Here is a 13,264-nt window from a genome sequence, read left to right on the forward strand (position 1 = left end):
TTCCATGGATAGCCATTAAGTAATATAACACCATGAGCAATTAAGTCTCAGCAGGTTTCCCAGTGAGTTCAACAGCATATCTCCTGCCATGGGAATTGAATTCAATTTGAACCAGTCACTCTCCTTTAAGAACAAATTCTAAGAAATAAATGCAAATGTATAAAGATATCAATAGGAAGATGCTAGTTGCAGCATTATTTGTAATAGCAAAAACTGCAAAAAAATCTGAATGCTTACCAGTTGAGAAACGGTTGGATAAATAATGGTATATGCATACTACAGAATGTTATGGAATCATTGAAAATAGCTAGGTTTGTCTACATTCCACCATATATTAAATAAAAATTAAGTTGCAGACAAAAATGCATCATCATAATATTAGCTAATACTTAAGTTGTACTGACAATGTGTCAACAGTGTTCTAAGGGCTTTTCAACCTTATGACGTAAGTACTGTTATTATCCCATTTCAAACATGAGGAAGTCCAGGCATAGAGCGATTGTGTAACCTGCCCAAGAATAAACAGCTAGTAAATGACTAGAAGCTGGAATGGAACCCAGCTCTGAGGATTATATGCTAGGGTACCACATTTTACTTACCTATTCATACACTTGGGTTGCTTCCATGTTTTAACTATCATGAATAATGTTGCTATGAGCACGGATGTATAAATATCTGTTTGAGTCCCCGCTTTCACTTTTTGGGGGTATATATCTAGATGTAGAAATGCTGGATCACACAGTAATTCTGTGTTTCATTTTTCAAAGAACCACCATACCGTTTCCCACAGTGCCTGTACCATTTTACATTCCCACCAACAGTGCACAAGGATTCCAATTTCTCCACATCCTCACTAATGCCTTACTTTCTGGTTTTTGGTTTGGGGTTTGGTTTGTTTGTTTTGATAACAGTCATCCTAATGAGCATGAGATGATATTTCACTGCAGTCTTGATTTGCACTTACCTAATGATTAGTCATGTTAAGCACCTTTCATGTGCTTGTTGGCCATTTGTATACCTTCTTTCAAGAAATGTCCATTCAAGTCCTTTGCCCATTTTTGTTTCGTTGTTGTTAAGTTTTGAAGCAAAAAATAAAAAATAAAAAAAATAACAACCGGTCGAGAAAGAGTCTCCTTAAGACCCATCCATTAAAATCTTATGCATCCAGCTACCTGTCTACAGAATTACAAGGCCTGGATTTACCACTCACATTTTCAGAGGTGTCAGGAGTCATTTAAAATTTTCTACAATTGGACCTATTTCCCATACCCTCAACACACCCCCACGCAACCCCCTCGTGTGTGTACTCGCACAAATTACTAGTCCTGTTTGTTTACTCACCCATCTTTTGTAGGACAGTGGAACACCTTCTTCTACAATGTACGCTCATTTTAATTGAAAACTTTTACTGAGTTGCCTTCTGCCTTTCCTTCTCCAGGCTAAATTTTCCAAAATTCTGAAGAAACAGTTTTCGCTCAGCACTCTCATTAACTGGTAGAGGGAAGAAATGACAGACTCCTCGGACCCACGAGGAGGGTGCCTGAGTAACGCGGGCCAAGCCACAGCCGCCAGACGGAAACAAACCTCAGCCCTTGGAACTCCGAATCCAGACATGCAACGCGGCCGTGGGTGGTAACGACGCTTGCAGAAACTTTGAGGAATCGATGGTGGAACTCCGACAGTTCTCGTGCTGGAAGAGCACGGTGCCTTGCTGGCAAGTTCCTTGTCCACCTAAGGACACCCAAGCTGCCTCACCTCGCTTCCACCACGTCCCCAAGGTCCCGCACTTCCGTAGGCCTGGCTTACCCGCTGCAGCCCACTGCCTCTTTTCCCATCTGGTGCCGCGCCTCTCAAGACTCGGGCCTTGCGGCTTACATCTTCCAGGCCTACTCAACTTTAGAGTGTTCGTGGTTCCACCTTTATTTCCAATCTGATTAAGGCACAGAGTAGAGCTTCAATAAATCCTGATAGGCTGAATTAGTGAATAAATGAAGACATCATAAAATAATAAATTTTTATCCACACATGGCAGAAAGATTGTGGAGCTATGACATCATATGGATTGGGTTCCAACACCAGTTCTTCCACTTACTAGCTGGGTGAACTTCACCCCACTGAGACTTGAAGAAATGTTTGTTGGGGCTTCCCTGGTGGCACAGTCGTTAAGAATCCGCCTGCCAATGCAGGGGACACAGGTTCGAGCCCTGGCCACACAGGTTCGAGCCCTGGCCCAGGAAGATCCCACATGCCGCGGAACAGCTGGGCCTGTGCGCCACAACTACTGAGCCTGTGCTCTAGGGCCCACCAGCCACAACTACTGAGCTCACGTGCCACAACTACTGGAGCCCGTGTGCCTAGAGCCCGTGCTCCACAACAAAAGAAGCCCCTGCTCTCCACAACTACAGAAAGCCGGCGCGCAGTAACGAAGACCCACAGCAGCCAAAAATACATAAATAAAATAAATTTAAAAAGAAAAAGAAATGTTTGTTGAACGAATGGATAAAATGTTCTCTCAGAGACGTGTGACGAACTAAGTGCGATAATGCTTGTATCATTCCCCGCCACGATCAGCGCTTAATAGAATTACTACTCTCCCTTCTATTCCACGTTCTGTATTTATGTAGACTGTGAGTGCCCTGAGGCAAGGAATGTCTGACTCGGTTCTGAGCTCCCCAGGGTGCTGGGTCACATTAGGTGATGAGAATGAAGACGGAGGACCACAATTTTTAACATGCTCGGGGCGGAGAAGATCACACATCCAGAAAGGATCTGGCCGCTTCGCAGAGACCACGTGTCTCATTATCCCCCAAGAATCTCAGCTTGCTCACGAACAAATGACAGCCGATAATACTTGCAGATGGAGTCTGCAGTCCACAGGACCCCAACCCCGGGCGCCTCAACATGCGGCCACGAGCGCCGCAGGGCCCCAGGCCGTGCTCCTTCCTGCTCAGCCTTCAGGCAGGTCTAGGGGAGACGCATGCGCATTCCTTTCTCCTCAGCTCCTCCCGGCCTCCCTTCGCTAGTGCTTCGCATTTCGAGTGCTGGATCTTTTTGTCCCCTACTGCGTGCCGTGTCAGTTTCCGAGCGGAAGTGGTGACTGTGAGAGAAGAAGATGGCGGCCTCTGTGGTGGCGCCGCCTGGTGTGGTGGCCGGTCGGCCCAACAAGCGCAGCGGCAGCGGGCCGGCAGGCGGTGGCAGCGGCGGCGGCGGCGGTGGAGCAGCCAGAGGGGCGGAGGAGGAACAGCCGCCGCCCCTACAAGCAGTTCTGGTGGCCGACAGCTTCAACCGCCGCTTCTTCCCCATCTCCAAGGACCAGCCTCGGGTGAGCGCCGCGCGCGAAAGCTGCCAGAGGGTCCGGAGGTGGCGGAGCTAGACCAAGTTATCTTTTTGGCTGCCTAGTGAGGCGCGCTCTGGAAGGACTTGTGTCCACGGTCTTTCCCAGAAATCGGGTTTATCTGGTTAGGAAAAAGGCGGAGAGACCGTCTAAAGCCCTGACGACTGCCTGACCAAGTGAATGGCAGGCAGATTTGGGCACTCGTAATGCTGTCCACCTCAGGTCTGGGAGGCCTGCAGGGGCTAATGAAGAAGCAGTGCTTGTGAGAAGCCTTCACACGGGGATTCAGTGCCTCAAGAGGAGGCTGCGCCGCACTTATGTAGAGGAAAGAAAAATCCTTAGGTGAAAGGGACTGTCACCTCCTTTTGCCTCCAAAAGGGAAGTCATGTGCCTGAAAAAAGAGCAGGCTGGTCTGATTCCATAGTAACAGCTGTTTTGGATCTCTTGTAGTGTGCTTTTTTTCTTTTCAGGTTTTAGTGACAGCTAGTGCTATCTGTCAAAAGGAGAACAGAACAGGTTCAGTGGCTGGTTGCCCGCGTCCCCAGTATTGTCCAGACACTGGGGAACTGGACTGAGCTAGTCCTAGGGATTGCTGGGTCATTCAGCAGTCCCCAGTTCAAAGAAAAGGACTTGCATTCAGTTCAGGAAAAACCTCTTTGACTCACCACTCCCTCTAAATAGTCTAATGGCTGTTTATTTTGTACAGTTGATTGGGATGGCTAGCCCCTGACTCTTAGAAAGGGATCAAGGAAGGAAATTTTATGGGAAAAAAAGCATGAGTGGTACTTAAGCTTCTGGAGATGTAATTGATTTCTATATTATCCTTTGTCAGGGATAGTTTGCTGTTCTATACCAGCTCTGTGTCTGATGCTAAGCAAGTAGATTCCATGCCTACTATATCCCAATTGCAACCCATTAGACTCTGATGTTTAGAGTATGCCATGAACATTAAAGGCAGCAGCCTGATTAGTTTTAAATAGGAAAGATAAAGTAAAAACTAGTGTTTGAAAATACTGATAGAGGAGTGAAAATTGTGGTTGGAATGGGGAAAAGAATGATACTCAGAGGACCCTCATGACTTTTTTTCATCTCCTACCCTCAGGTCCTCTTGCCCCTGGCCAATGTGGCGCTAATTGACTACACTCTGGAATTTCTGACTGCCACAGGTGTACAGGAAACCTTTGTCTTTTGTTGCTGGAAGGCTGCCCAAATCAAGGAACATTTATTGTAAGGCTCTGCAACTTTTCTTTCCATGTTTCACCATTTTTTCCCAGTTTCCTTAGGATGGATATAACTAAATAAGAGGAGATTATGAGGGAGAAAAATGTATTTGTTTGGATCCCATCATAAGGTCTAAGGGCATTCTCTTCACTTAGGAGGTGAGCAGCTGAAGCCATGACAAAGATTAAAGAATAGCATTTGGATTTTTTCTGAATCTCACAAAGTTTGTACCCAATGGGTTTTGCTTTTTATTTAGTGGCTCCAATATGCAAGTTACAAGAGTAATATCTTTGTTTTTCCACTGAGCTTCTAAATATTGAGCTCTTCCTCATTTTTGTATTCCTGGTGCCTAGCTTAGTACCACGCACATAGTAAACACTTAACAAATGTTTAGCGAAGTGTTTTTGAAAAAGAGTGAATCTCAGGATTTATGGAAGCTTAGGAAATAAAGACTAGGATGTTAGCATGGTCTCCATCAAACAGCTCCTAAATTTGGTATGAGGTTTAGAAGGAGAAAAGTGGAATGAAATGTGTGTTCCCAGGATACTTTGTATAACCTAAGTCTCAGCGGGATTTTTAGTTCAAATCCGTGTTTAGGGACAGGGGTCAGGGTATGGAGAGGAAATAGCCATGTTTCTCTAACCCATAAAACAAGACTAGTGACAGACTATGCTGAAACCATTAATTATAGTTCATAAACCTCTTTGAAGTCAAGGATGCTGACAGGAACCCAGAAAAAGCCATAGCAAAGGAGTGTGAATGTTGAGTGGGGAGAAAAAATAGGGAAGCTCTGCATGATGTTTATGCTTGGTTTACTCATCCCCCTCACCTCCCTTCCTTTAGGAAATCCAAGTGGTGCCGCCCTACATCCCTCAACGTGGTTCGAATAATTACATCAGAGCTATATAGATCACTGGGGGATATTCTCCGTGATGTTGATGCTAAGGCCTTGGTGCGCTCTGACTTCCTTCTGGTGTATGGGGATGTCATCTCAAACATCAATATTACCAGAGCCCTGGAAGAACACAGGTCAGGATGGGAAAATGGTAGCGATGAGGTTTGGGACCAGCAGAGCCCTAAGACTGCTTTTTTGCAACTCTCTCCCTCCTATCCTTTACAGGTTAAGGCGGAAGCTGGAAAAAAATGTGTCTGTGATGACGATGATCTTCAAGGAGTCATCCCCCAGCCACCCAACTCGTTGCCATGCGGACAATGTGGTAGTGGCTGTGGATAGCGCCACAAACCGGGTGCTCCATTTCCAGAAGACCCAAGGCCTCCGACGTTTTTCTTTTCCTCTGGTGTGTGGGTATCTGGGGTCCTTGAGGTGGGAAAGTGACAGGCTTCAGCAGGAGAGATGAGTTAAAGTCCTTGTAGGGACTTCCCTGGTGGCACAGTGGTTAAGAATCCACCTGCCAATGCAGGGGACGCGGGTTTGAGCCCTGGTCCAGGAAGATCCCACATGTCATGGAGCAACTAGACCCGTGCACCACAACTACTGAGCCTGCACTCTAGAGCCCATGAGCCACAACTACTGAGTCTGCGCTCTAGAGCCTGTGAGCCACAACTACTGAGCCCACGCGCTGCAACTACTGAAGCCTGCACGCCTAGAGCCCGTGCTCCACAACAAGAGAAGCCACCACAATGAGAAGCCCGCGCACCGCAACAAAGAGTAGCCCCTGCTTGCCACAAGAGAAAGCCCGCACGCAGCAATGAAGACCCAACTCAGCCAAAAAGAAAATAAATAAATTTATTAAAAAATAATAATAATAAGTCCTTGTAACTTCTCCCCACAGAGCTTGTTCCAGGGCAGTGGAGATGGAGTGGAGATTCGCTATGATTTACTTGATTGTCATATCAGCATCTGCTCTCCTCAGGTGAGCTCCTCAGGGCCAAGCCTGCACATCTAAAGAGTAGAACTCTGAGGGTTTATTATCACCCCCTTAAAAGGCCAGGGTATATTTCTTCTCCTTCATTCTCTTATCTACAGCAAATAGGTGCTATCATCTTGACCCCAGTATCTTATTGGCAGACTTTTTTGGGATTCTGGCCCATATCCTGCTGTCATAGTGTCTGATAGGTCTCTGGGGGGCTTGTGTTTGCTTCCAGAGAATAATGCTTAACCTTGGCCCCCTCTGACTTCCCCACACAGGTGGCTCAACTCTTTACAGACAACTTCGACTACCAAACTCGAGATGACTTTGTGCGAGGCCTGTTAGTAAATGAGGAGGTAAGAAAAGCTCCCAATGCCTCGTTAGAAGAAGGCTGTGATTTTATCTCAATGCTGATAAATTTGGTCCCCCTTTTTTTCTCTCTCCATTTGCTTTTTTATTCTGCCCATTTTTAGGGCACAGTAGACCCTACTGACACACAAAAGCAAAAGATTCATTTGTGGTTTTTGGCAGATCCCCAATACCATCTGACCACCAGTGACATGCTAAAAACATCTCAAGATCAACAGATAAATTGCTAAAAACATGAACATCCACCATTACACATAATGTGAAAGTTTGTTTTCCCTTAGGAAGGGTTGGGGGAGTTTTGGTCCCCTTTTATGTTTTATTAAACCTTAGGAGAAAGGAAAAGAGCTGGAGAGGAGAGGGAAGCAGTATACAGAGAAAAGTCTCAGGCCACTTGGCTGTGACATTGAGAGGCAGTAGGAAACTTAAGAAAGTTAGAATAGAATTATACCTGGGATGTTCTTTCTCTCTTGCTTGCTTGAGTGACCTCTCTTTTTTTCTCCTCATTCAGATCTTAGGAAACCAGATCCACATGCATGTGACAACTAAGGAATATGGTGCCCGGGTCTCCAACCTACACATGTATGCTGCTATCTGCGCTGATGTCATCCGCCGATGGGTCTACCCTCTCACCCCAGAGGCGAACTTCACTGACAGCACAACCCAAAGCTGCACTCACTCCCGACACAACATCTACCGAGGGCCTGAGGTCAGCCTGGGTCATGGCAGCATACTGGAGGAAAATGTGCTCCTGGGCTCTGGCACTGTCATTGGCAGCAATTGCTCCATCACCAACAGTGTCATTGGCCCCGGCTGTCACATTGGTGAGTACAGGTGGGGAGGTCAAGCTGGCCATCCTAGGAGCAGGAACCTGGGGGAACCCCATGTCTCTAGAAAAGGATACAGAGGGATAGTCCCAGAGAATAAGGAACTAGAGTGGCTGCCTTAATAAAGGAAGAAATAGGGATGTAAAAACAGTGATACTTTAATTTGTGGCCTGTGAGCCTGTTATTGGGTGACTCTTCACATTTCAGGGTACCCTATATTCACATTCAGGACCAACTGGATAATTAACATGCAATAATAACATCTCTTTAGTGCATTGCAGTTTACAAAGGGCTTCTGCATACATTATTAAAAACCTTGTGAGGTAGGTATTATTTATAGATAAGTTTATAGATAAACAAAAAAGCTGTAAGGTTGTCTCACCCAAGGTCATAGCTAATAAGAGGCAGTGCTGGGACTTGAATCTGAGTGTTCTGATTTTAAATCCAGTGTCCTTTCTACTCTTAGTAACTTGCTTTGGTTATAAGAAAGTGATGCTTGTAATGGAACCACCCCTTTAAAAGAACAACAATAAGATTCTAATTCTAAAATGTACAAGAAGAGGTGGAATAATTTGGTTCTACTTTTAGGCATGGATTTAATTCTAATAAGGTTCTTGAGCTCAAGGAGTCTCCAGAAATCTTAAGGGTTCTCAGGTTCTTAAGTCCAGTATATAGTCTGTAATTGTTGTAAACCTGGTGGAGTGTAGTCAGGCGTCTCTGGCCCAAGTTTAGGGAGAGGGTATTGCTGGTGAATTGGGGAGGGAGTAGTAGAGCTTGGTGGGAGCTGTGCTGATGTCAGTCAGCCCCATTCTCCACAAACGGCCCTGGTCTGGAATTGGGGCCCTGGGTGACCAGGAATCCTTCCTGTCCTGAGCCAGGTGATAATGTGGTGCTGGACGAGGCCTTCCTATGGCAGGGCGTCCGAGTGGCTGCTGGAGCACAGATCCGTCAGTCTGTGCTCTGTGACAATGCTGAGGTCAAGGAAAAAGTTATCCTGAAGCCACGCTGTGTCCTCACTTCCCAGGTAAGACCTGTTCCACACTGCACATAGGCCCCAAGTTGAGTGGTGGTTATGCTGAGCCAGAAAGGGGCCTTATGTCCACCCAGTCCACCCTGAATTGAGAGTCCCAATCCAGTGGTTTCATTTACCTTCTATTTGGCTTGGTAAATAAAAGTCACTCTGATTTTCAGGATGTACTTTTCCCCAACACACTAATCAGTCTGTGCCACCCACTCCTTTTTTCTCCTCCAGGTGGTGGTAGGCCCAGATATCACGCTGCCTGAGGGCTCGGTGATCTCTTTGCACCCTCCCGATGCAGAAGATGATGAGGATGATGGTCAGTTCAGTGATGATTCTGGGGCTGACCAAGAAAAGGAGAAAGTGAAGCTGAAAGGTGTGAGGCTCAGCAGGTGTGGGGCATCTATCTGTGTGTCTCTCTGCCCCATAGAAAAACCAAGGTTCCCCCCTAAGGGGTTGGTGCTTCTACTGGGCCTTTGCTAAATATCCGTGCCTTTTCCAGGTTACAATCCAGCAGAAGTCGGAGTTGCAGGCCAGGGCTACTTCTGGAAAACAGCAGACATGAACATGGAGGAAGAGGAGGAACTACGGCAGAATCTGTGGGGTGAGCTAAGCCTTATTCCTGCCACCCACCCTCTAAATCAGATTATTTTGAGGGAAATTGAACACTTCAGAATCAGACTACTTGTTCATTACTTTATTTATGCAGACTGAGCAGATATATTGCTCTCTGTCAATGGCTCTTTCAGTATTTTTCTCTTTTCTCACCCTTTATGGATTCTCAGGACTCAAAATCAACATGGAAGAAGAGAGCGAAACTGAAAGTGAGCGAAGTATGGATTCTGAAGAGCTAGATAGCCGGGCAGGCTCCCCACAAATGGATGACATCAAAGGTAAGTGGCCAGGGGAGCAGTGTCTGGGACAAAAGAGGAAAGCCTCCAGTTTGGTTGGGCATAAAGTCAGAACTGGATGACTTAAAGCATCCTGGAGTGATATTGGCCCATGAACTTACTCTTGCTTTGATTTTAGTGTTCCAGAATGAAGTCCTGGGAACTCTACAGCGGGGCAAGGAGGAGAACATTTCTTGTGACAATCTAGTCCTAGAGATCAACTCTCTCAAGTAAGAGCAGCTCCTCCTCATTCTCATCTCCTCGGGGTAATCCCAGGCAGGTGTAGGTTCTCTCCTACTTCTTCTCCAAATAGGAACCTGTTCCCTCGACATCCCAACTGGACAAGGCCGGTAGCATTTGGAGCAAGGAGAACATTATGTTTTTGCCTCAGCATAGACTTCCTCCTTCCAAAACCCTCTCTTTCCATGTTGTTCCATCTGACTTTCTCTCCCCCAGTGTCCTGCCAAAGTCATAGTCCTACAGTATGCTGAAAGGGCCAGTGAAGGCCCTGGTGTCACCCCAGTCTCCCCACAGGTACGCCTACAACATAAGCCTGAAGGAGGTGATGCAGGTGCTGAGCCATGTGGTCCTGGAGTTCCCCCTGCAACACGTGGATTCCCCACTTGACCCAAACCGCTACTGTGCCCTGCTGATTCCCGTAAGCAAAGATTGGGGCTGGGTACAAGGGGTTGGGTGGAGACAGGTACACATCCTTACTGGGCTTGACTTTAAAGGAAATCAGGAGTAGAAGGTCTTGTGAGATATATGTTACTTGTGGTTCCTTTCTCCTTGCCTCTGGACACAGATTAGGTTCTAGAGCAGGTTTGGCTGGTCCAGGGGAGTCAAGTTAGGTTCAATACTGAGTGGCCTTTGAGATTCCAGTATTCAGACAGTACTAGACCCCAAAGGTATACCCAGAATAGACCTGGACTGTCATATTGTCTGACTGAAAATGATTTGACCAGAATGAGGTGAACCTTTAGGCTGGAAACAGGTATTCTGAGGAAGCCTGCAGCATCTGACCCCCTTCACCTTCCCTAGGAAATTTCTTTTTCCCCAGTCCTGACTGCCAGCACTCCCAAGTCCCTCTGACATAATTCCACAGGACCTGTATCATCTCCCTCTTGTCTTTTTTTTTTTTTTTTTTTTTTTAATTTTTAAATTTTTGACCTTGCCATGTGACTTGCAGGATCTCAGTTCCCCAGCCAGGGATTGAACCTGGGCCATGGCAGTGAAAGTGCCGAAATCTAACCACTAGACTACCAGGGAACTCCCCATCTTGTCTTGAAAGACCCATGTTATCAATATTGATTTTCTTTGCTGTCCAGGTGTAGGTGCATGCTCAGGAATATATTGCAACTTCTCCTTTCTTCCACAGTTGCTCAAGACCTGGAGCCCTGTTTTTAGGAACTACATAAAGCGTGCAGCTGATCATTTGGAAGCATTGGCAGCCATTGAGGACTTCTTCCTGGAGCATGAAGCCCTTAGTACTTCCATGGCCAAGGTGAATACCACGTCAAGCCCCAAAGTCCTGCACTTACTTTGAAACAGGCCTTGGTGACCTCCGTGGAGACACAAAATAGACTGACATGAATCCGTATGGAGTTTGGTTAACAGCTTCATCCACCCCTAGTGTTGTGCTTATTGCTGGGATAGTACAGCTTGGAGCCAAACTAGTAAGGCAACCATTTGGAGGTTACCCTGGGAATGTGCAAAGCACTACCCAGCAATAGTTCCAGAAGTCAAACCTGTCCCAGTATCAGAGTGAAGAGCTCATTCTTACCTGTTTTGGAGGAGGCTGCTCCGTGTGTAGAAGGAGGCTGAGGGCCTGGTAGAGAGGCACTAGATCTTGCCTCCTCTTCCTCTGTTATCCATTATGTCTCGCTGAACCCTGCAAGGCCCCTGAGATCTCATCTCCTCTGCTGGCCTTCTGCAGGTACTGATGGCTTTCTACCAGCTGGAGATCCTGGCTGAGGAAACAATCCTGAGCTGGTTCAGCCAAAGGGATACAACTGACAAGGGCCGGCAGTTGCGCAAGAACCAGCAGGTAAGTCAGGCTACCTTCCTGTCACTGCAGTGGTTGCCTGGCTCCCTGGCTCCTGGCCTTAGACTCCAGGTGGTTGGTCCCTGGGACTCTGGTTGTTAGAGCTGTTTATCTGCTAAGGAGAAAAGGAGGGTTATGTGCCCCTCCCTCAGTAGCTCTCCGCTCTGCTTCCTTACAGCTGCAGAGGTTCATCCAGTGGCTAAAAGAGGCAGAAGAGGAGTCATCTGAAGATGACTGAAGTCGCACTACCTGTTCCTGTGGGTGTGGTTGATTGCCCTCCTGGTTTCTGGGCCAGGGCAAGTGAGAGGCTAGTTGCAGAAGGATGAGTGACCACCATCTGAGCTGAGACTTAAAGGAGCAGAGGCTGGAGCTACAGTATTCTTCCCACCGCCAGCAGCCATGTACCTCCCATCCTGACTGGGGAGTTGAGATGAGGGAAGTTGGGCTGGATAACAACTCTGCCTAAGGAGGAGCTAGGCAGGCCCTGCAGTTAGAGGAAGGCCAGAGGAACAGCTTTGTGCTCTGGTTTCCCCTCAGGGAACAGCAGAGAGCAGTTGGCCCTCTCTGTTGCTTGTATTTGTTAATATTAAAAAACAGAGAGAGGGGTATATTTGGTTTCTCTGCAACTCTGACTGATCAGCAGTTGAAGTAGGTCAACAAAGAGTTCTCAACCTCTGATGTGGTAGCCTTTCTTAACACCTGGTGGAGAGGGAGAAGAGGGGTGTTATGGCCACTAGGTGGGACTGTGGTGCCTCGCTAGTTGACCATTGCCATGGCCATGGTGGTAGAGGGCCTAGATTCTTTTCCAGACTTTGTGGGCCAATTTGTGGTCCTGGAGTGGTGTGCCTGAACCTAGTTCTGTAGAGAGTCCTAGTCCAAACACTTTTCTGTCAGAAGGTGATGATGCCAACCATATGTAAAGTCCATTAACCACTGCCAGTCTGTCACATGCTCTGTCCATTTGATCCAGTACTACTGTCAAGAGAAGCTGGGCTACTTTTCATCTTATAGATAAGGGAATTTGCTCAAGGTCTCATGACTCTTGAGGGGTAAAGCTAAGGACTTGAGCCTCATAATCCAGAATTCTTTTTCCTTCAGCATATTCAGTGTCTCAGTGAAGGGAAATTGCCCCCAGAGGCAAATACAACCCCAAGCCAGCAATGGATATCCTAAGAACAGAGGAAGAACCTGTGAAATGGGCTGTCCCCTAATATTGAGAGAGTATCTACTGCATGACAGACATTTGTTTTTTATATACATTTATTTATTTATTTTTGGCTGCATCGGGTCTTAGTTGCGGCATGCAGGATCTTTCATTGCGGCGTGCGGGCTTCTCTCTAGTTGCGGCGTGCGGGTTTCTTCTCTTTCTAGTTGTGATGCGGGCTCCAGAGCACGTGGGCTCTATACTTGAGGAACATGGGCTCAGTAGTTGTGGCACACAGGCTTAGTTGCCCCGAGGCATGTGGGATCTTAGTTCCCTGACCAGGGATCAAACCTGCATCCCCTGCATCGGAAGGCAGATTCTTTACCACTGGACCACCAGGGAAAGTCCCCAGTCATTTTGCTAAATACTTTTCATGTGTTATTTTAGTTAACCTTCACATCAGCCCTATGAAGTAGGTCTTATCCCCATTTTCAGATGAAGAGGCTGAAGTTCATAGAGGTCCTGTAACTGGTAATTGATAGAGCAAGG

General features: G+C 46.9%; 1 protein-coding gene across 1 annotated transcript; it reads left to right on the top strand.

The window, feature by feature from the left end:
• The first annotated feature begins 3,017 nt into the window (after positions 1-3,017).
• EIF2B5 (eukaryotic translation initiation factor 2B subunit epsilon) lies at positions 3,018-12,842 on the top strand. Its single transcript, XM_004278413.3, has 16 exons — positions 3,018-3,322; positions 4,437-4,561; positions 5,399-5,584; positions 5,676-5,853; positions 6,349-6,429; positions 6,705-6,782; positions 7,304-7,616; positions 8,498-8,643; positions 8,872-9,013; positions 9,140-9,241; positions 9,423-9,530; positions 9,667-9,757; positions 10,062-10,185; positions 10,906-11,031; positions 11,464-11,574; positions 11,750-12,842. Exons 1-16 carry the CDS (start codon positions 3,113-3,115, stop codon positions 11,807-11,809), a joined length of 2,181 nt encoding a protein of 726 aa, XP_004278461.1. The 5' UTR covers positions 3,018-3,112; the 3' UTR covers positions 11,810-12,842.
• The last annotated feature ends 422 nt before the right edge of the window (positions 12,843-13,264 follow it).

The sequence above is a fragment of the Orcinus orca genome, chromosome 5 (genome assembly GCF_937001465.1).
Source record: "Orcinus orca chromosome 5, mOrcOrc1.1, whole genome shotgun sequence".
Taxonomy (NCBI): Eukaryota; Metazoa; Chordata; class Mammalia; order Artiodactyla; family Delphinidae; genus Orcinus; species Orcinus orca.